Source organism: Sciurus carolinensis, chromosome 4, assembly GCF_902686445.1.
Source record: "Sciurus carolinensis chromosome 4, mSciCar1.2, whole genome shotgun sequence".
Taxonomy (NCBI): Eukaryota; Metazoa; Chordata; class Mammalia; order Rodentia; family Sciuridae; genus Sciurus; species Sciurus carolinensis.
The window spans coordinates 5,337,455-5,358,184 of NC_062216.1; the positions used below are offsets into that span (position 1 = coordinate 5,337,455).

Here is a 20,730-nt window from a genome sequence, read left to right on the forward strand (position 1 = left end):
TTCTCCTACTATAACATGATGCACATCTGTGCTTTCTGTGTTACTCATCAGAGCCAAGTAAAGACGTTGCCCGTCGGTTGTGAACACATTCGGCAGAGGACCACCCATTCCCATTCTTGGGGTATGGGATTCAGCCATACCCCAAGTCTTGGAGTCTGATTCAGCCACCGGTGATAAAATGATCGTGTTACATTAATCAGGATGCTTTGAGCCTATGGCCAAACTGATTGCTTTAGGGAGGAACCCAGGTCTTACTCATTTGATGATGGTTTTTGGAACTTTGATGCAATTTCACCGAAAAAGGCTGGTTGCTTCAGAGGGCCCAGTATTGGAGAGAACTATGCCAGCCCACTAATGCCAAGGAGGGTGAGATGGCGCAGAGTGCAGGCACATTGTACTTGGATTCAGTGTTTTGAGAGAAGACTTGGCTTTTTGTGTTTGTGTCTGGAGAAAGGTCACATGGACAACAGAGAGGCGCACACACAGGGCACTTGTCATGAGGACTTTATTTGGGGCAAGTAAAGAAAACAGAGGAGGAGGCTTGGCATTACAGTTTCCTCCTAGGTCTCTCAGCAAATTAGGAACTTGCATCCCTCTGTTCTCGGTGCTCAGTGGCAGCAGAGAATGTGGCGCTTCCCGGGGCGGAGGCAGGCCCCTTGGTGGTGTTCCCCTCTACCACAGGACCCTTTTTTGCAGCGGCAGACCGCGTTCTTCCTTAGGACTGGGGACACAGAAAGAACATCAGGCACAGAGCGCTGAGGTCAGTGGTGGTGGAAACATAACCCTGCGTGCTGTACGGAGGGAGTGTGTCAGGGCCCTGTATCACTGTGGCAGGATCAGCTGCCACCCGGGAGAACAAATATGCAGGCGAGCCGCAAGGTTTGAGAGCCAGTCTCATGAGTCTCCATGTTTTTCTGCTCCTGCCCCATTACGCATGCATGGGAATATACCCTTAGGCCTGTCTCCAATTTCTAAGAGCTTTTCTAACAGGGTAAACCGTCTTCTTTAAAAGGAAGCTCTCTCTCTGATGCAGGACAGATCCTCAATATGTTTCTACACCCTCTGTTGGCAAATTTCACAGACTTTTCATAACATGGAAAAACTGCGGAGAAGGAATGTCCTGTGGATATCTGATTATCTTCTCTCAATTTACAGGTGAGGAATATGAGGCCCAGGGATATGATCCCCCAAAGAGGCAGAGCCAAGTGCCGGGACCAAATCTGCAGGTACCTGGTTCCCTCTCTACCTCAATACTCTGCATGTCAGCAGCTCTCACCTGCTTGCTGAAGAGCCATGTCCGGACCCGCTCCAAAGGAGATGGACATTTCCTGGTCCTCATCCCCTGTCTGGTCCTTGTCTTTGGCCTCCTCAGCATTTCCTCGGATAGGCTCAGCCTGAGCCTGGAGGGCCAGCAGGAGAAGGGCAGCGAGGAGGGCGAGGGTCCTCATGGCTGGGAGTCACCTGGAGAGGAGGCAGGAGCCTGAGCGTGTGGAGTGAGGAGTCGGCTGCATTTATTGGTGTGTGAGGACAGGCTCGGAGCCAAGGCTGTGTCAGCGAAGGTGCGTTGGATGGGAGGAGGAGGCTGCCTTGGCCTCAGCTCTCCTTGAGGTTGTGCTGCTTTCACGGCTTCTATCGGCTCTGCTCTGTATGTTCAGCTTCTGTCCTGGGTGCAAGCCGGTGTCCATGTCAAGGACCCTGCTGTCTTTCCTGTTTGCCATCTACTTGAACACTTACTTTAAAACAATGGACTTTAATTCAATAAGTTCAGGGAACAAAGACCTCTTGTTTTCTGATTATTGTCCTGTGCTCACTGGAGATGTAGATTCTGAAGTCAGACCTGGAGCCATGGGAGCAGAGTGGTAGCTCTTGACAGGGCTCAGGGGTGTTACCACCTTCCTGAAGGGGGTTTGGGGGTTATGGGGTGAGCAGGCTCCTGCTAGAGCAAGAGCAGAGCTCACAGTGACATCGCAGGCAGTAGGTGAGAGAGCTCAGAGGGATTCGAGGTAGAGAGCTGTCTAAGCTGAAGCCTGTTGATTTTTCTTTTTTCAACTCTGAGTGACAATGTGAAACTGTGTATACCTAAAGTGCACAACATGCTGATATGTGATGGGGCTGTAGCCTACACCATCTACAAAACCCTCTCAAGAGGGATTAAACACTTGAGTGTAAGACCTAGAACCATAAAACTGGCATAAGAACACATAGAACATTTGACGTTGGTCTGGGCAGTGATTTCTTGGCCGTGACACCAAAGGCACAGGTAGAAATAGCAAAAATGGGCAGGTGGCTTGGCTCTGACGGCAAGGTTTCCTCCCAGGAGGGAGGCAGACAGCAGAGCGCGGAGGCCAGTTAGGGGCTGGCAGAAAAGGTTTTCACAGCCTGCATCTGCAGAGAGGGGAATGTCCAAAACGCAACGCTATAGCAAAAAGAACAAACAAAGTCCACCAATTAAAAATGTACCTGAATGTACCTGTTTCAAGATGTAAGAGTCTTTGAAGATGCCATTAGGGTCCCTATTGGACACGTCAAGTGGAATGTGCCATTTACCTCTCTCTGTCTTGATTGTCAAAAGTCCTGACTTGTGCACACTTTCCATCTGAGATGTTTATTATTATTATTTTTTGGGGGGGTGGGTACTAGGGATTGACCTCAGGGGCACTTGATCACTGAACCACATCCCTAGCCCTGTTCTATATTTTTTATTTAGAGACAGGTCTCCTTGGGTTGCTTAGGGCTTTGCTAAGTTGCTGAGGCTGGAGTTGAACTTGTCATTCTCTTGCCTCAGCCTCCCGAGCCACTGGGATTACAGGCGTGCACCATCGTGATGGGTTGTTTATTATTTTTAATTAAAATTTTTATGTTACGTCGTCTGATACAATATTCTCACGGGAGAAGCTGTCTCCTGAGTCCTCTTGCTGGGCTTGGATGCCTCTTCCAAGCATCCACCAATGTAAGCAATGTGCATGTTCTTATGTATTTTGGTCTTTCCATCTGATGGTGCATCTGAGAGACATCTTTGTGATGGTATATAGAAAGTTGTTATAGAATTCAGTACCCACCCATGCCTTACCAGTGTAACTGTTTTTATCCATTAACTATTGATGGATTTATGCAATTTGCATTCCCCCAAGTTCTACAATTAGGATCAAAACTTCAGCAAATATCCTCATGCAGATGCTATTCACATATGTATGACATCCATGGTCAGATCTGAAGGATAGAACATGGAAGCTGCGTTTCTACATTCAATGGAATGTCTTGTGCATTTTGACAAATACTGCAAAATTTCCTTGAAATGTCATGCCGACAGCACTGACAGCAATGTCTAAGCTGTTCAGTGGATTAGACAAAGGGGAATGAAGGGAAGGGAGGGGGACAGGAATAGGAAAGAAAGTGGAAGGAATCAGACATGACTTTCCTATGTTCATATGTGAATACAGGACCAGTTTAACTCCACATCATGTACAACCACAAGAATGGGATCCTAATTGGAATAGGTTGTACTCCATGTGTGTGTAAAATGTCAGAGTGCACTCTACGGTCATGTGTATCTAAAAAAAATGTGTAAGCTGTCATCCTACTTCTCACAGAGGGTTTAGAAGGCGTCATTATCATCATCTCACTGTGATTTGACTTTCCAGTGACGGTGACATGAACCCTGTTTTCACATCCTGGATGGCCATTTGTCTTTGGAGAAATGACCTTTACCCATTTTAAAGTTGGACTATGAGTTTTTGTTTGTTTTGGCTGCTGAGGTGCAGGAGCCTTACATCTTCTGGACGCTAACTCCTACCACATACATCTTGCATCTACTTTCTCCTCTTCCTTTGGGTGCCTTTTTACTCTATCAATTGTTTCTTTTGGTCAATGGGGTAGGAAGTCTCAGTTCCACAACAGGAAAGAGTTGCAGTGGTTGGCTGTACAACACGGTGCCTTTGCTTAGCATTGTGCTGGTGTGAGAAGGAGCGTTGTGTTGCGTGTTCTTACCATAATAACAGTGTTGCTACACATGGTAATGATGGCAATAAAGATAAAGAACGGTTTATCCAGATAAGAGAGAAGATAGTGTTAGTGTTATTGTTGATTGTCCTGTTTCTGCCTTGTTTTCTTCTTCTCTGTGTTCAAGGCAGCAATGTGTCACCTAAAACTCTTAAAGGTCCAGCTGCGAGGGAACCACAAAGCAGAGGTCTGCCAGTGACACTGAGCCCCTTTGGAGGGCAGAGTTTGCACATATGCAGAAGGCAGCTGAGGCAGCAGCCATCTTGGGGTCACTGGGACCAACTCAGCGAGATGAAGAAGTGCCATGGGGGTCCTCAGAACCCTGTTTGAGACTTTGCACCTGCACCCCACCCTTGGTCAGCACCATTCACATTTGGATTGATTTTGAATTGGGAAAAAACCTTAGCTATTTAAGTTGCACTTTGTTGCAGTTGAATATAACCTGATGTCACAGGAAAGCAGGGAGCAGAAATTCCAAACCTTCATTCTTGTGTTCCAATGAAAGAAAATCTCAAGTCAGACAGCAAAAGCCATGCAGGAGAACATTATTATAAGTGCGAGTGAGGTGAAAGTAAAGTAAAAGCAAGGTGGGGCTCCAGCAGAGAGCATTCTCCAGAGAGCACCGGCTCCCTGCAGAGAACAACACAGGAGACGATGCTGTCTCCTCGTTTATTACTGTTTGATGTTTACCAGGAAAACTGGAGATCACCTTCTGTGCTCTTTTCCACTCAGGTGTTCAACTCCTCCTTCATTTCAGGAGGTTTTGACCTTAGTCGGGTCCACTCTGGCACTGTGGTGGTGGCTCTCCTGTTGAGGGGGGCTTCGTCTACAAGCCATTCTCATGTTAATCTGGCACTGGGGTCAGTAGCCAGTCAGGAGTAACTTATCTCAGTGCTACTAAGGGACTCTTCCTTCCCAGGCAGGTGACTCCTACAGCCATGATTCCCAGCTTCACCCCAACCTCAGTGGACCCTGACAGAGTCGGTCCCGTGAATCCTTCTCTCTTGACGTGTTTGCCCATTAGCCCCTTTGCTCATGTTTATTTTCTGCACATTCACTACCACCCTTTGCTTTCTCAGCCCCTTTGAAAGTAGTGCACACCTGGAGTAAGGTGAAGAGCGCTAGGACCTTGGCGCAGGGCTGGCTCCTGCCTGACACTGGAACTAGCATGTTGGAACTTTCTGGTCTTTCTGTCTGGGAAAACATTGGCCTCCAAGGGTGTTTTAGTTTGGTCTTCCTCTTGTAATGAGAGAGCTTGCCTACGGTTCACGTCTTTAAAAATCCTGTGTTTTCTTTCTTGAACGGTCCATGTCCTTTTTCTTTCCTTTTGTGTTGTTGCTGCTCTGCGAGTTTTTAACTGGTTTGGAGGAGCCCTTTTCAGAGTGGGGAGTGTGCTTCTGTCCTCTAGATTGCAAATAATCTGCACACTCTGTCACTTGTCTCTGACCTCTTTTCACATTGTGATTACTGCTGTGGTTGTTTTTCCATGGTGGAAACTCGAGATACATAGGCCATCCGTTATCAGTATTTTATTTCTTTTATGATTTCCAGGGTCCCCCCAACTTAAGTTCTTACATATTTCCCCCCATATTTCTTGCAGTAGTTTGATGATGTCTTTCGCATTTTAAAAGCTATATTCTCCTGAACATCTGGGTGTGTGTCTGAGCTGTGGAAAGTGGCTCCAGCCTCTATGCTGTAAATGATTTTTCAGGTGTCCCAAGGCTGTTTGCCACAGGATTCAATCCAAAGCTTAGTAGAATGCAAGAGTGATCTGAGAGTGTGGCAATGGCCCAAGGGAGACTTGTGGAGTCAACAGAACGGTGAAGAGAGAGAAAGATTCGTCTTAGGTCAACTGACGTTCTGCAAGTGTCCCAATCCTACTTGGTGGGAAAAAGCAAAAGCTCTTCCACAGAAAACTTGGGGACACGTGGACCAACACAGGAGAAAGAATGAAGGCGCTGTGCTGCTGCTGAGCATACCTGTGATCACGCTAAAACCACTAAAATCTACCCTTTAAATGTGCTGATTGAGGGGATTTTTTTTTTTTTAAACTGGGGCTTGAATTCAAGGGCCCTTAACCTCTGAGCCATAACCCCAGCCCTTTTTTGTATTTTATTTAGAGACAGGGTCTCTCTGGGTTGCTTACAACCTCACTAAGTTGCGGAGGCTGGCTTTGATCTGGAGATACTCCTACTTTAGCCTCCTGAGCTGCTGTGATTACAGGTTTGCACCCCGCTGGATGTGGGTTTTATGTCAAGAAAGTAGCTTGAAATAAGAAGGGAAAAATATAAATGAGTTAACCAAAATTAAGGGAAAAAAAGCCAAGTGAATTTCTTTCCTACACATGTGGTACCTTTATGATTTGGGGCTAAATTTTACGTGAATGACCTGGGACAGTATGAGAACTGAGCTACGTTGCAAAGGGCTTGCTGTTGTTAATAGTGAAAGACCCTCCGTCCCCCTGTCCAAGGAAGATCACGCGAAGACACTGGCTGCAAAAGCAAGAGGCTATTTATTGGTACACAGGCACCTGCGGGTGCTCAGCAAAACCTCAGCCGGAGCTTCGGTGAACTGGCACACCGGGCTTTTGGGGTACAGGTTTTTATAGGGTAAAGGAGCAGGTTTCGCGCGCGCGGTAAGCAACAGGTATCTTATTGGCTATTTTGAATCCCGCACATGGGTCACCTAAAGGGTAAGGTCGTTTTTCGTACTATGTTCCTGGAAATTTTTGCTTGACACCTTTATGGTTCCTGCTTATCAGTTCCTGTTTGTTCAGAGATGGTCTGTGCTTCCCCAACCGCCCTGTTCTTTCTCAACGTGTTTATCAGTTTGACAACCTCCGGGTAAGTCGGGCAACCTTCCCAGGAGGGGTTGGGGTGGAGTGACCTAGGTTATGGGTTTAAGACATAGAGCTGGGGCCTTTCATCCCCCCCTTTTTCTTTATCATGGATAGAATCCTATATCCATTTGTCCATCCTGCCTCGGTTATGGAGAGTATTCATCAGTTTGCTTAATCATTTGGTACTGTTGGGTAAGGACCATAGTCTGGATTGTGGAAAGTCGGTCCCTCATAAACTGTACTAGTCTGTTCAAGATGCAGGGCCCAAAGGTGAAAATTAGTATTAAAATTATCACAGGGCCAGCTGTAGTAGATAGCAAGGTAGTCAACAAGGGGGACTTACTAAACCATTGTTCAAACCATCCTTGTTGTGCCTCAAATTCTTTCTGCCGTTTGGCTAATCTTTCTGTTACCTTTTCTCTGACTACTCCTGTATGGTCAGCATAGAAACAGCATTGTTCCTTTAGGGCCACGCAAAGACCGCCTTCCTGTAGGAACAGTAGGTCTAATCCCCTTCGATTCTGCAACACAACTTCAGAAAGGGAAGTAAGAGATTTTTCTAGGGCTGTAATGGATTTTGCCATAGCAGCTAGGTCCTCATTCATGGCGGCCTGTAGATATAAGTATTGATTTCCCTGTACTATTGCAGCTGTTCCTGTACCGATTCCTGCAGCAATTCCCCCTACTCCTAGTAACAGAGCTAGGGTCAGGCTAATGGGTTCCCGGGGGGTGCCTCTTTTGGCCTTCTAGGTGACCCAGAACATACTCTGATTGTAGGTAGGATATCCTAGGCCATAGCTGGACTAATACACAGAAATCGGTTGTGACATTTAGAATGGCAGTGGACACACAAGGGGTCAGTCCTGCGTTACATGCCCAGTAGGTCCCATTAGGTCCCCAGATATATTGATGGCCGTCCTGAGTTGGGAGGGTCTGATTACAAAGGGAGTGATGTGACCTAGGTACCTTGCCTATACATAGGCCTTGCCCACTGACTTCAGGGATTGTAAGTTTAGAGCCAGGTAGGGAGGAACACTTGCTATTAGGGGTGCTACTATTTGTCCAACTAGCTGTGGTGGCAATTCCCTCATAATAAGGTGGGTTAGAGGCTAGACATAACCAACAGTCTAGGGTTTTGTCTGGGCTGGTGGAATTAAGGGCTTGGAAAGCTCCTTGGACTAGGCGCAACAGCCGATCCCCAGTGCCTGGAGGAGGAGATTCAACAAAGGGGCTTCTAAGAAGGACGCTATCTGTTGGTGTGGACGCAGGGCTAGTAGGTGGGGGTATGGCCTTGGAGGGTTCTTTCCGTTCGGGGACTGTGGGCTCCAGTCTCTTCGGGGGCGTGGGTACCCGCTGGCTCTCCAAGAACCAAATTGGGGCCTACTGGGGTTTTTGTTTCTTCTGCCTCTACCTGAATTCAGAATAGGAGCCCTGGATCGCCTTGCCGAGTGTATAGACGAACCCCCCCATAAGTACCCCTGAAGCCATGCTGTTTCCTTCCTTCCTGGGTAAATCTGATAGTTACATTAGATTCACCTGGGGTTGTCTCTAAAAATTGCACGTAGTCATTTCTAGGTTTTCCCTTGAGCCAATACCCATTTGAACTAGTCTCACAACCCCATGAGGCACAATAGTAGGCCTCTGGCCCCCCACATTGATAGGTACGGGTGTGCCCGGGGCAAAAATACCAGGATCGGAATCTGCAGGGTGGATAGGAGTCCCCTTTGGTTTTCTGAGTGTGTTCCCAAGATCCTTCGGCTAATTTACAAAGATCAAAAGTCAAGTCCGGCCACCAGGTATTTAGGGCATGATGCCCTTTAGCCAGGACCAGTTTCTTTCCAGTTTCAATATTGTGAATAAACCAAACTAGATTTCTGGATACATGTGGACTGCCATAGGACATCATGGGAAACAAAGTTAAGATAATTAACAGCGTGAAAGTCTTATCTTTAGTGGGTTTTGGGTGCGTTGTAACCTCCATGTTGATTCCTGGGGTGCAGGGGTGGAGTCTTGTGGATGTGCAGCTTTCGCGTGGGATGCGTGGACCCAAGCTGCAATGCCGTCTACCTTGATGGCGGTAGGGGTGGTCAGCAAGACGGTGTAAGGTCCTTTCCAGCGAGGTTCAAGGTTTTTGTTCTGATGCCTGTGGACCCAGACGGTGTCCCCTATCTTGAAGGAGTGTGGCACTGTTGGTTTCTCCAGTTGTTCCTTGTAGGCTGCCGCTAGGGGCTTCCAGACTTCATTTTGGACTAACTGTAATGCGCGTAAGTGGGTCTGCAGGGTAGGGGTAAATAGAGCAGAAATCTCAGTTTCATAGAAATTTACAGCAGATGGTGGTGCGCCATACAGGATTTCAAAGGGGGTTAATCCCTGGGGACCAGGTGTGTTCCTGGCCCTGTACAAAGCTAATGGCAGGAGTTGTACCCAGTCTCTAGTGCCAGTTTCAAGCGTTAATTTAGTTAAAGTCTCCTTAATGGTTCTATTCATTCTTTCTACCTGTCCTGAACTTTGGGGTCGATAAGCACAATGTAATTTCCAATTAATCCCCAATGTACTGGCCACTAATTGACTTACCTGAGAGGTGAAGGCAGGCCCGTTGTCTGAGCCAATGGTCCCTGGGATACCATACCTCGGAAAAATTTCTTCCAACAGCTTCTTTGCCACAACTTTGGCCATTTCATGTCAGGTAGGGTACTCTTCTACCCATCCAGAGAAGGTATCAACAAAAACTAAGAGGTACTTGTATCCATACATACCAGGCTTGATCTCCGTAAAGTCCACTTCCCAATTGGTCCCAGGTTTATGTCCTTTGGCTCGTACCCCAGTTCCTGTGTTGATCTTGCCTGCATTCACCTGGGCACAGGCTTGGCAATTTTCTACTGCTTGCTTAATAAGAGAGTTTCTATGGGGCAAGTATAGATTTCCTTCCCTTCGATCCAAGAGGTTTTTCATTTTCTTTGTCCCTAAGTGTGTGAGCCTGTGCAGGGATTTAATCAATTCCTTGGCATTTCTGAGTGGCATTATTGTCTTCCCTTGGTATTCCCAGGTGTTCTCTGCTGAGTTGTAGTCAGCCCCTAGGTTTTGTACAATGTCTAGGTCCTTGTCCTCGTACACCCATTGTTCATCAGGGTCAATGGAAGTCTTTGTGGCCTTTTGGGGCAATAGAGTAGTCACCAGGAGCTGGGGGCCTAAAGCTGCATTCCTAGCAGTTTCGTCTGCCAGTCTGTTTCCTTTTGCCTCTAGATGGTCTCCCTTTTGGTGACCAGGGCAATGTATTATACTTAGTCTCTTTGGCAGAAAGAGGGCCTTTAATAAGGCTAAGATTTCAGTCTTATTCTTGATCTTTTTTCCCTCTGAGGTTAATAACCCTCGCCGCCAATGTATTTCTCCATGGATATGGGCGGTAGCAAAGGCATACCGACTGTCTGTGTATACATTGAGTTTCTTCCCCTCAGCCAGTTTTAAGGCCTGCGTCAGAGCTATCAGCTCTGCTCGCTGGGCTGATGTTCCTCCCGGTAACGCGCTCGCCCAGATTACCTCTGATTCAGTGGTGACGGCTGCTCCTGCTCGTCGTTCCCCGTTTAGCAAATAGCTACTCCCGTCAGTGAACCAGACTAACTCCGCGTCCGTCATGGGTTGGTCTAACAGATCTGGTCGAGTTCCTTGGGTCTCTGCAAGAATCTGTTGGCAATTGTGGGGGACGGGTCCCCCGGGGAGGGGCAGGAGCGTGGCTGGGTTTAGAGTTACTAAAGGACCGAACCGGATTCGGTCCGTGTCCAGCAATAAAGATTGGTAGTGGGTAAGCCGGGCATTGGAGATCCAGCGGTCAGGGGGTTGCCGGATTACTGCTTCGATGGCATGTGGAGTTAACAAGGTTAGTGGCTGTCCCAGAGTCAGTTTAGTAGCGTCCTTAATTAAGATTGCTACTGCCGCTATCATCCGGAGGCAGGGAGGCCATCCTGATGCCACAGGGTCCAATTTTTTTGACAAGTAGGCGATTGGGCGTCTCCATGGTCCCAATTTCTGGGTTAGGACTCCCTTTGCATATCCCTGCTTTTCGTCAACAAAGAGGTCAAAAGGCTTAGTGACGTCCGGTAAACCCAGGGCAGGGGCAGATAGGAGGGCCTGTTTGATGTGATCGAACGCCCTCTGGTGTTCATTTGTCCAGGCGAAAGGGCTGTTCTGCTTTGTTAATAGGTACAGAGGGGCTGCTATCTCTGCAAATCCAGGAATCCATAGTCTACAAAAACCTGTTGTCCCCAGGAATTCCCGTAGTTGTTTGGGATTCTGGGGAGTGGAAATACTCGAGATAGTTTCTTTCTGGGCTGCGGTGAGCCATCTCTGACCATTATGAAGCTCATACCCGAGGTAAGTAACTTTCGTCTGACAGATTTGTGCCTTCTTTGCAGAGGCCCGGTACCCCAATTGCCCTAGAGCCTGCAGTAATGCTTTGGTCCCTTCAATACATTCTTCTTCGGTAGGGGCCGCCACTAGAATGTCATCTACGTATTGGAGCATTATTAGGGAGGGGTTTCTTACCCGGAAATCAGCTAAGTCCTGATGTAGGGCTTCGTCAAAAAGGGTTGGACTGTTCTTAAATCCTTGTGGTAACCGGGTCCAGGTCAATTGTCCTGAGAGTCCTTCCTCAGGATCCTTCCATTCAAATGCAAATAGGGCCTGGCTCTGGGGACTTAACCTCAAGCAGAAGAATGCATCCTTCAAATCTAGGACAGTATACCAGGTATGGGTGGGAGGCAAGGTACTGAGGAGGTTGTAAGGGTTGGGTACCGTGGGGTGGATGTCTTCCACTCTCTTGTTTATTTCCCTTAAGTCTTGGACCGGGCAATAGTCTTGAGTCCCTGGCTTTTTGACTGGGAGTAAGGGGGTGTTCCAGGGTGATCGGCAAGGTGTCAGTATGCCTTGATCTAGGAGCCGCTTGATATGCGGTTTAATGCCTAGGTAAGCTTCCCTGGACGTGGGGTATTGTTTAATATTGATAGGTATTGCAGTGGTCTTGAGTGAGATCACTATGGGGGCTTGGCGTATTGCCATTCCCATTCCCCCAGTTTCAGCCCAGGCCTCTGGGTAGGAGCTGAGCCAATAGTCCATATCTTTGCCAAGTTCGGGGAGTTTGTCAAATAGTCTATATTCATCTTCCAAGTTAAAAGTCAGTATATGGAGAGGCACCCCGTTGGGCCCACTTATAGAGGCCCTTCCATTCTCAAAACAAATCTGGGCTTTTAGTTTGGTCAGTAAGTCTCTTCCTAGTAATGGGTATGGTCAGTCGGGCACATGCAGGAATGAGTGGGAGACCTTACCTGAGGCAAGGTGGACTTCTCTTTTAGTGGTCCATCGATACGGTTTGCATCCGGTGGCCCCCTGGACCCATGTTGTCCTTCCACTTAGGAGTCCGGGGTCCTGCGTCAGCACTGAATATTGGGCTCCTGTGTCCACTAGGAAGGTTACCGGTTGTTCCCCCACTTGTAGAGTTATCTGGGGCTCAGGGGGGAGCTCCTGGCCCTGAGGTCCCTAATCTTCATCATCCAAAGTTAGTAGTTGAGGGGTTTTGTTGGAGTACCTCCTTGAGTCGGGGAGCCTTTTGGGATTTTTTGGACAGTCTTTTACCCAATGTCCTTTTTCCTTACAGTAGGCGCATTGGTCGTGTTCCACTTGGGGCCTGCTTCGTCCCCTTTCTCTCCCTGGCTTAGTCTCTTGTGGCCCTGTCTGAGCTATTGTGGCCAGTACTTTACTTATTTCTTTATTACGCTTTCGATCCCTCTTGTCTAATTCCTCTCGGTATCTCAAATCCCTTTCTTCCTGCACTTTCCTAATCCTCTCTTCTTTCTCTTCTGGAGTTTCCCTCTCATTGTAAATCTTTTCTGCTTCCTTTAACAAATCTGCTAGGGAGAAATCCTGCAGATTATCCAACCTTTGTAGCTTGCTTCTAATGTCAGGGGCAGATTGCCAAATGAATGCCATAGAGACATTGCCTATCTGTTCCTCACTATCTGGGTCGAAAGGAGTAAACCTTCGATATGCCTCCTTCAATCTTTCTAGAAATGCAGTAGGGGTTTCGTCCGCCCTCTGAACAGTTTGTCTTACCTGAGCCAAATTGGTGGGCCTTCGTCCGGCCCCATGGAGACCTGCTATGAGTAACTGGCGATAGAGACGTAGGTGGTTCCTACCTTCATCAGTGTTGTAATCCCAATCAGGCCGCGTCAAGGGAAAAGCCTCATTAATCAGATTGGGGAGCTGTGTGGGACGCCCATTGTCCCCAGGAACATTTTTACGGGCTTCTAATCAGACTTTTTGTCTTTCCTCGGATGTGAGGAGAGTTTGGAGAAGCTGCTGGCAGTCATCCCAGGTCGGTTGGTGGGTCACTAGAATGGACTCAATCAAAGAGGTTAAGGCTACAGGGTCACTCGAGAAGGAAGGGTTATGGTTTTTCCAGTTATAAAGGTTGGAGGCAGAGAAAGGCTAGTATTGATATTGACCGTTGGGGCCTCCAGTCTGTCTCAAGGGGAAAACCTTTGAGGTTTCCCTGGAAGTTGTAGGCTCCTTGTGCCCTCGGAGTCTTCCCACCATTGGAGAGGGGTCTGGGAGGGTCCCGGCAGTTGGGGGTTCCTCATCCTCCTCGGAGGAATCCGGATGAGGGTTGGTGTCGGGGAGAGGTTGAGGAGGATAAGGTGGGGGTTCTTCTGTTAGTAGGTCTATTAAGGTATTTTCCTCGGGCGGAAGGACAGTCCGAGGTTTTGATTTAGGAGAAACGGAGGGCTTAGATTTATCCAGTATAGGGTATAGTCTAGAGGTTTGGGCGGTCTGAGGAGGGACAGGAATAAGAGGAGCGGGAGGAGGAAGGGAGGGCTCGTTAGGAAGGGAAGAGAGGAGGGGTTTTGGGGTAGCGAAGGGGGTGACCCATGGTGGTGGGTCAAAAACCAGGTTTTCCCAAGTCACGATGTATGGAACTTGGTCAAGATGTCCTCTAGGGCCTGGAGTGAAGATGTGGGATTTGACCTGTGAAACAAGATCGGGATTAAAGGATCCTTCTTTGGGCCAGCCTACGTTGAAGGTTGGCCATTCAGAAGTGCAGAGGGTTACCCACTTCTTCTTTTTGACCTCGACCGACAAGTTGCTGGCACGGTTTCGGACGTCTTGCCAATGGTCGAGGGTGAGACTCAGGGGGGTTACCATGGATTGCCCCATTTCAGTCTCGCTGGTAAAAAGGAAATTAAGAAACAGGCACAAGCACAAGAGAACACAGACAAGACAACAGATTACAAACGCTGCGCGTCTTTGGCACAGACCGAAAGTACCAAGCGGCGTCGGGGAGTGTAAGCCCCTCCGGCCAAGAAACAAATTACAAACACTGCGCGTCTTCGGCAAGTACCAAGTGGTGTCGGGGAGCGTAAGCCCCTCCGGCCAAAAAACAAATCCCGACGAATCGGGCACTAGGACCCCTGGGACGTCTCCCAGGGTGGCAGGGGAGAAGTCTGAGTTCGTCAACTCCTTCTCAGGCTGCCCAAAGTACAAAGTGACCACGCGTGATCAGACTAACGCTGCGCTCAAGAGATGTGGAAACAAACACGAAACAAACACGACAACGAGCTCGAGCCGGCCAGCTTACCTCCCAGTAGTTCTTCCAGAAGTTCCTCGGGCAGGGATTTGGGGCAGCAAGAACACCGATCTCGGTGGGACCTCCAGATGAAAGACCCTCCGTCCCCCTGTCCAAGGAAGATCATGCGAAGACACTGGCTGCAAAAGCAAGAGGCTATTTATTGGTACACAGGCGCCTGCGGGTGCTCAGCAAAACCTCAGCCGGAGCTTCAGTGAACTGGCACACCGGGCTTTTGGGGTACAGGTTTTTATAGGGTAAAGGGGCAGGTTTCGCGCGCACGGTAAGCAACAGGTATCTTATTGGCAATTTTGAATCCCGCACATGGGTCACCTAAAGGGTAAGGTCGTTTTTCGTACTATGTTCCTGGAAAGTTTTGCTTGACACCTTTATGGTTCCTGCTTATCAGTTCCTGTTTGTTCAGAGATGGTCTGTGCTTCCCCAACCGCCCTGTTCTTTCTCAACGTGTTTATCAGTTTGACAACCTCCGGGTAAGTCGGGCAACCTTCCCAGCGGGGGTTGGGGTGGAGTGACCTAGGTTATGGGTTTAAGACATAGAGCTGGGGCCTTTCAATAGGCGACCTTGAACAGAGGATTTTTGACAGGAATTTGTCCTAAATTCTTTTTGAAAAAATCTTATTTACTCAAAATGTGGATGTGTTTTTACTACTTCTTCAACCTCTAATTATTTATATATCTTGTTCAAAACAAATTTTTTAGGAAAGCAATAAAATTCTATATATACTGTGATGTTATCATTTTGTGTTATTATTACATTTCAATATAATCATGAATGAAAAAAATGCCTCCCTCATTCTACATTTTGAAAATATGAAAATCCACTTTTTCCAAAAGTTTTTCTAGAATTGAGATCAATTAAGGGCACATTCATTTTGTTCTTCTCTGAGGCCAGGAAAGCAAAGTAAAGGTTTTGGAGATTGTCAGACAAGGCAGAGAACTCAGTTGTGCTTAGCTGGGGTTTCCCTGTCCTGGGGATTTTCTCAGCATGAATGTAGAGCAGTTGAAGGTTGCTTTGGGCTTGGCCTTTGCCCTTGACCTGGGGTAGGAGAGAGGAGGCGTGAGGAACCCTGTTCACCTGAGGAGGAGACAGGCCATGGAGCCTCGGGCAGGCTCAGGTGGGAAGAATGAAAGCACAGACGTGGAGACTCTGCTGGGCCTAGTGGAGAGCTGAGAATGGGAGGCCATGATGGTGAGGGACAGGGTGCATGGCAGGGGCTCCTGAGGGCAGGACGGTGGGACAGAGGGACCTGCTGGGTCCTAGGTCTGAGTCACCCAGAGGAGAGAAGAGGAGGTGTGACCATGGTGCATGAAGACAGGGACAGGGAGGCAGGAGGGTCCTGGGATTGAGGGGCTGAGGACGGAGTGCAGTCCTTGCTGGCTCCAGGTGGGCCTGTGGCAGTGAGCCATTTCCCGGTCACAGAGCAGGGGCGTCCAGGCTGGTCCTGGTGTGAGAAGCATCTGAAGCCCCAGGGAGCACACTGGAAATGCCAAGGGCTGGGTTCCTTCCCAGGCGCTCAGCAGACCTTCTGTGGAGGGATCCCAGCTACTGTGTCCTAATGACTCTGCTCTGGGCTGGAGGCCACCTGAGACCTGGGCCAGAGGGACTGAGGACAGGACTCCGTGTCCAGTTCTTCAGAGCCATGGACTAAAAGCTGGTACTCAAATACCACTGCCTGAGTCCATATAGAGTGAAGGGATTCTCAAATCTATGGCCTGTTTCTAAAGTGCTTCTTTTGACTAGAGGGGTCCCTTTACTGTCCTAATACATTTGTTTAATTTGGCTTTCAATTGCCCAGCATGATGTGGTAATTTAGTATGCCTTTCAGGCATGAGGACCTTTTCTCTGATCCCTGTCTTTTTCTGTTGATGGGCATTTCTCCCCATCAAAATCAATTCTGTTTCCACAGAGGTCTGCAGAGGGAAGGGGCACTGCACAGTACTGTTTAGTATCAAGTTCTGGTCTCTGAATCACAAGTGCCTACATTGCACCATTAGTCCCAAAGCAGGTGGTCTGGGTAAAAGAAAGGAGATTCCACAGAAAAGGCTTGAGTTCAAGAGCTCCTGGGGTCTATGGGCACCTGTGGGGTCCTGGGCTCGCCAACAGTAGCTCGAGCCCTGCAGTCCCTCTGGATTTAGACAGGGTGGCAGGCTGTTGTTGGTCGGCTGTGGGGCTCAGGTTAAGTGCATGCGCTCCCTCAAGCTCAGTATCCACCTCGCTATACCACGAGTAATGCTCCCATTTCCCAGTGCGGATGTGGATCAGGTAGGATAACTCACACAGGGCTTCCCACAGTTCTCAGCGCATTGTGAGAATTCCACGTTGCTTCTGTCCAAGCACGGATAGCACATGGGCGTCCATAACCCAAAGTACGCCAGCAAAACACCCTGCACTTAGGTCACTCACTGGAAGATGTATTTACCTGAGGGTGTAAATAGCGTGTGTTGAAAACAGCCCTGGAACTTGTGTCTTCTGATGCTAATCTTGTGGAAGAGCTGTTGCTGTGGGAAATGGAGTCATAACAGCACAGTCCAGTAACAGAGGAGTTACCAGAAGGCTATAGAAACATTAGCTATGTTGAAAAGTGTTTGAGGAGGAGGTGAGATAGAAGGGCGTGCTCCCCGCTGTTCCTAAGCTCAAGACAGAGACAGCAGAAGCGTGCTCCTTGGCCAGTGTGTGACTAAGGGAATTCACTGAGCCTCGGCATCGGAAGTAAGATAAGTACATGGATTCAGGAAGTCGGAAACTTTGAACTTAAAATAAGAAATCATATGTTAGAGACACAGGTGGCCACATGAGTCCACTGCTGTGGGGAGGGGGGCCCAGGTGGAGAGAGAGGACAGCATGAAGTATAAAACAGGATGGGGGGGCCTGTGGAATGGGAAGGGAGGCCAATCTTAACTGACTAGAAACCATGGGGGAGGCTGTGGAGTGAAAGGTGACCAACGCCTCAGTCCACAGGCAGAGGCTGGTGTTAAAGGTGACCAGCGCCTCTCGGTCCATGGGCAGAGACTGGTGTTAAAGGTGACCAGCGCCTCTTGGTCTACGGGCAGAGGCTGGTGGGAACTGTTGCTTCTCAGCACCCACACAGCAGGGAGCAGAGGTGCGGGATGGGAACTCATCAAGGAAGTTGCCAGCCTTACCCAGCAGCCACCTGTTGAGGGGTCCAGGGTGTGCCTGGTCCAGCATGACTGGAACGGACACAGGGAGAGTTGTGCCTGGGGTAACAGGCAGGGAGCGCGGCCTTTGCTGTTGGCATCCCATATGAGCATCTGGGAAGACACCAGAAAGCAGCCAGATAGGTGCGCCTGCATGTCATGGCTGACTCTGATAATTCACATCGATGTGAAAATGTGAGTTCTGTGAGGTTTAGACTCAGCACCCTACAAGTGCTGAGAATTTCAGAAGGCCCCTGAGCACTGCTGGAGGCATTATACTACTGACTTCAAACGATACTGGAGAGTTTTAGTAACAAAACAGCACAGCACTAGCACCAAATGGGCATGAGGATCACCGGAATAGAGTAGAAGACATGGAGACAAACCCACATAGTTACAGTTATCTGATACTCGATAAAGGTGCCACAAATATATGCTGGAGAAAAGGCAGCCTTTTAAAAAATAGTTCTGGGGAAAACTGGATGTCCATATTTAGAATAAAGAAACAGGATTCCTATCTCTCGTCCTGCAAAAATTGAAATCAAAGTTGATTAAAGATGTAGAAATTAGAGTCTTCTCGTGAGGGGCCTCGCGCCGTCCCCCTGCCTCGCGGCGCGGGGTCTCGCGGGCCCCGCTCCCGCCCTCCGCTTGCCTGGCCCGGACCGGAAGCGGCATCGCATGGCCTGGGCCTGGCGCGGGGCCCGGTCGGACGTGGGCAAGAAGCACAAGAAGCACAAGTCGGATAAACACCTCTACGAGGAGTATGTGGAGAAGCCTTTGAAGCTGGTCCTGAAAGTGGGAGGGAACGAAGTCACCGAACTTTCCACCGGCAGCTCGGGGCACGATTCCAGCCTCTTGGAAGACAAAAACGATCATGACAAACACAAGGACAGAAAGCGGAAAAAGAGGAAGAAAGGAGAGAAGCAGGTTCCGGGGGAAGAAAAGGGAAGAAAACGGAGAAGAGTCAAGGAGGATAAGAAGAAACGAGATCGAGACCGTGTGGAGAATGAGGCAGAAAAAGACCTCCAGGGCCATACCCCTGTAAGATTAGACTTGCCCCCTGAGAAGCCTCTCACAAGCTCTCTAGCCAAACAAGAAGAAGTAGAACAGACACCCCTTCAAGAAGCTTTGAATCAACTGATGAGACAATTACAAAGAAAAGACCCAAGTGCTTTCTTTTCATTTCCTGTGACTGATTTTATTGCTCCTGGCTATTCCATGATCATTAAACACCCCATGGATTTTAGTACCATGAAAGAAAAGATCAAGAACAATGACTACCAGTCCATAGAAGAACTAAAGGATAACTTCAAACTAATGTGTACTAATGCCATGATTTATAACAAGCCAGAGACCATTTATTATAAAGCTGCAAAGAAACTTTTACACTCAGGAATGAAAATTCTTAGCCAGGAAAGAATCCAGAGCCTGAAGCAGAGCATAGATTTCACGGCAGACTTACAGAAAACGTGAAAGCAGAAAGATAGAACAGATGCCTCACAGAGTGGGGAAGACAGCAGCTGCTGGCCACGAGAGAGGGAAGACTCTGGAGATGCTGAAACACAAGCCTTCAAGAGCCCCAATAAGGATAATAAAAAGAAAGACAAAGATGTACTTGAAGATAAGTGGAGAAGCAGCAACTCAGAAAGGGAACAGGAGCAGGGCCGTTGACCGGGCCGTCCTGGAGTCTGGTGGGAAGCTGACTCGGCGGCCAGCCAACAGTCAGTGCGAATTTGAAAGAAGAAAACCAGATGGAACAACAACATTGGGACTTCTCCATCCTGTGGATCCCATTGTAGGAGAACCAGGCTACTGCCCTGTAAGACTGGGAATGACAACTGGAAGACTTCTGTCTGGAGTGAATACTTTGCAGGGGTTCAGAGAGGATAAAAGGAACAAAGTAACCCCAGTGTTATACTTGAATTATGGACCCTACAGTTCTTATGCCCCACATTATGACTCCACATTTGCAAATATCAGCAAGGATGATTCTGATTTAATCTACTCAACCTATGGGGAAGACTCTGACCTTCCAAGTGATTTCAGCATCCATGAGTTTTTGGCCACATATCAGGATTATCCATATGTTATGGCAGATAGTTTACTGGATGTTTTAACAAAAGGAGGGCATTCTAGGACCCTACAGGAGTTGGAGACGTCATCACCTGAAGATGAAGGCCAGGCTAGGACACTTGACACAGCAAAAGAATTGGAGATTACAGAAGTAGAGCCAGCAGGGCGTTTGGACTCTGGCACTCATGACAGGCTCACAGCACTCAAAGCAGTCACAAACTTTGACGCTCCAATTGAAGTTTTTGACTCTGAAGAGGCTGAAGTATTCCAGAGGAAACTCGATGATACCACGAAATTGCTCAGGGAGCTTCAGGAAGCTCAGAACGAACGGCTGAGCACCAGACCCCCTCCCAATATGATCTGTCTGTTGGGTCCACCATACAGAGAAATGCACCTCGCTGAACAGGTGACCAATAATCTTAAAGAACTTGCCCAGCAAGTAACTCCAGGTGACATTGTAAGCATGTGTGGAGTTCAAAAAGCAATGGGGATTTCCATTCCTTCTCCCATCGTAGAGAACAACTTCATAGATTTAACAGAAGATTTTGAAGAACCTAAGAAGACTGATGTTGCAGAGTGTGGACCTGAAGCCACTGGTATTTGATTATATATTATGTATATATTTTTTTCATTCTGAGCTTGGAAATGCTTTTTAGAAGATATTAACTATTTGTAAATTGTGTTTTTAATTAAACTTTAGAACAGTTAATTTTAATGTTCCAGGGATTGAACTTGTATTAGATAATAAAACTGAACCTGGGAAGAGTAAAAAAAAAAAAAAAAAAAAAAGATGTAGAAATTAGACCAGAAATTTTAACACCACTAGAAGAAAACAACACATTGTTAAGGGTACTGACATCTTTAATAAGACATGTTAAGTTCAAGAAATAAAACCAAGAATCAGTAAGAAGGACATTGTCAAATTAAAAAGTTTATGCACAGCAAAGGAAATGATTAAGAGCAGGAAGAAAGAACAAATGGAATAGGAGAAAATCTTTCTCAGTTCCAACTCTGGCAAGGAACTAATATG

At 47.9% G+C, this 20,730-nt stretch overlaps 2 protein-coding genes across 2 annotated transcripts; one reads left to right on the forward strand and one right to left on the reverse strand.

Moving 5' to 3' along the window:
* Window positions 1-509: 509 nt before the first annotated feature.
* On the reverse strand, window positions 510-1,450 carry LOC124981931 (alpha-defensin 13-like). The gene is made up of 2 exons (XM_047547976.1): window positions 1,277-1,450; window positions 510-721 (listed from the first exon to the last, which is right to left on the reverse strand). The coding sequence occupies exons 1-2, from the start codon at window positions 1,446-1,448 to the stop codon at window positions 609-611; spliced, it is 285 nt and encodes a 94-aa protein (XP_047403932.1). The 5' UTR covers window positions 1,449-1,450; the 3' UTR covers window positions 510-608.
* Window positions 1,451-18,305: 16,855 nt separating this feature from the next.
* LOC124982236 (bromodomain-containing protein 7-like) lies at window positions 18,306-20,392 on the forward strand. The gene is given in 2 exon segments (XM_047548540.1): window positions 18,306-19,289; window positions 19,291-20,392. Coding segments are annotated over 2 exon segments (1,998 nt in total). The 3' UTR covers window positions 20,305-20,392.
* The last annotated feature ends 338 nt before the right edge of the window (window positions 20,393-20,730 follow it).

Coding starts and splice junctions, on each gene's coding strand:
- LOC124981931 (XM_047547976.1), bottom strand. CDS start 1,448: ATGAGGACCCTCGCCCTCCTCGCTGCCCTTCTCCTGCTGGCCCTCCAG. Junction 722..1,276: donor CATGGCTCTTCAGCAAGCAG/GTGAGAGCTGCT, acceptor CTGTGTCCCCAG/TCCTAAGGAAGAACGCGGTC.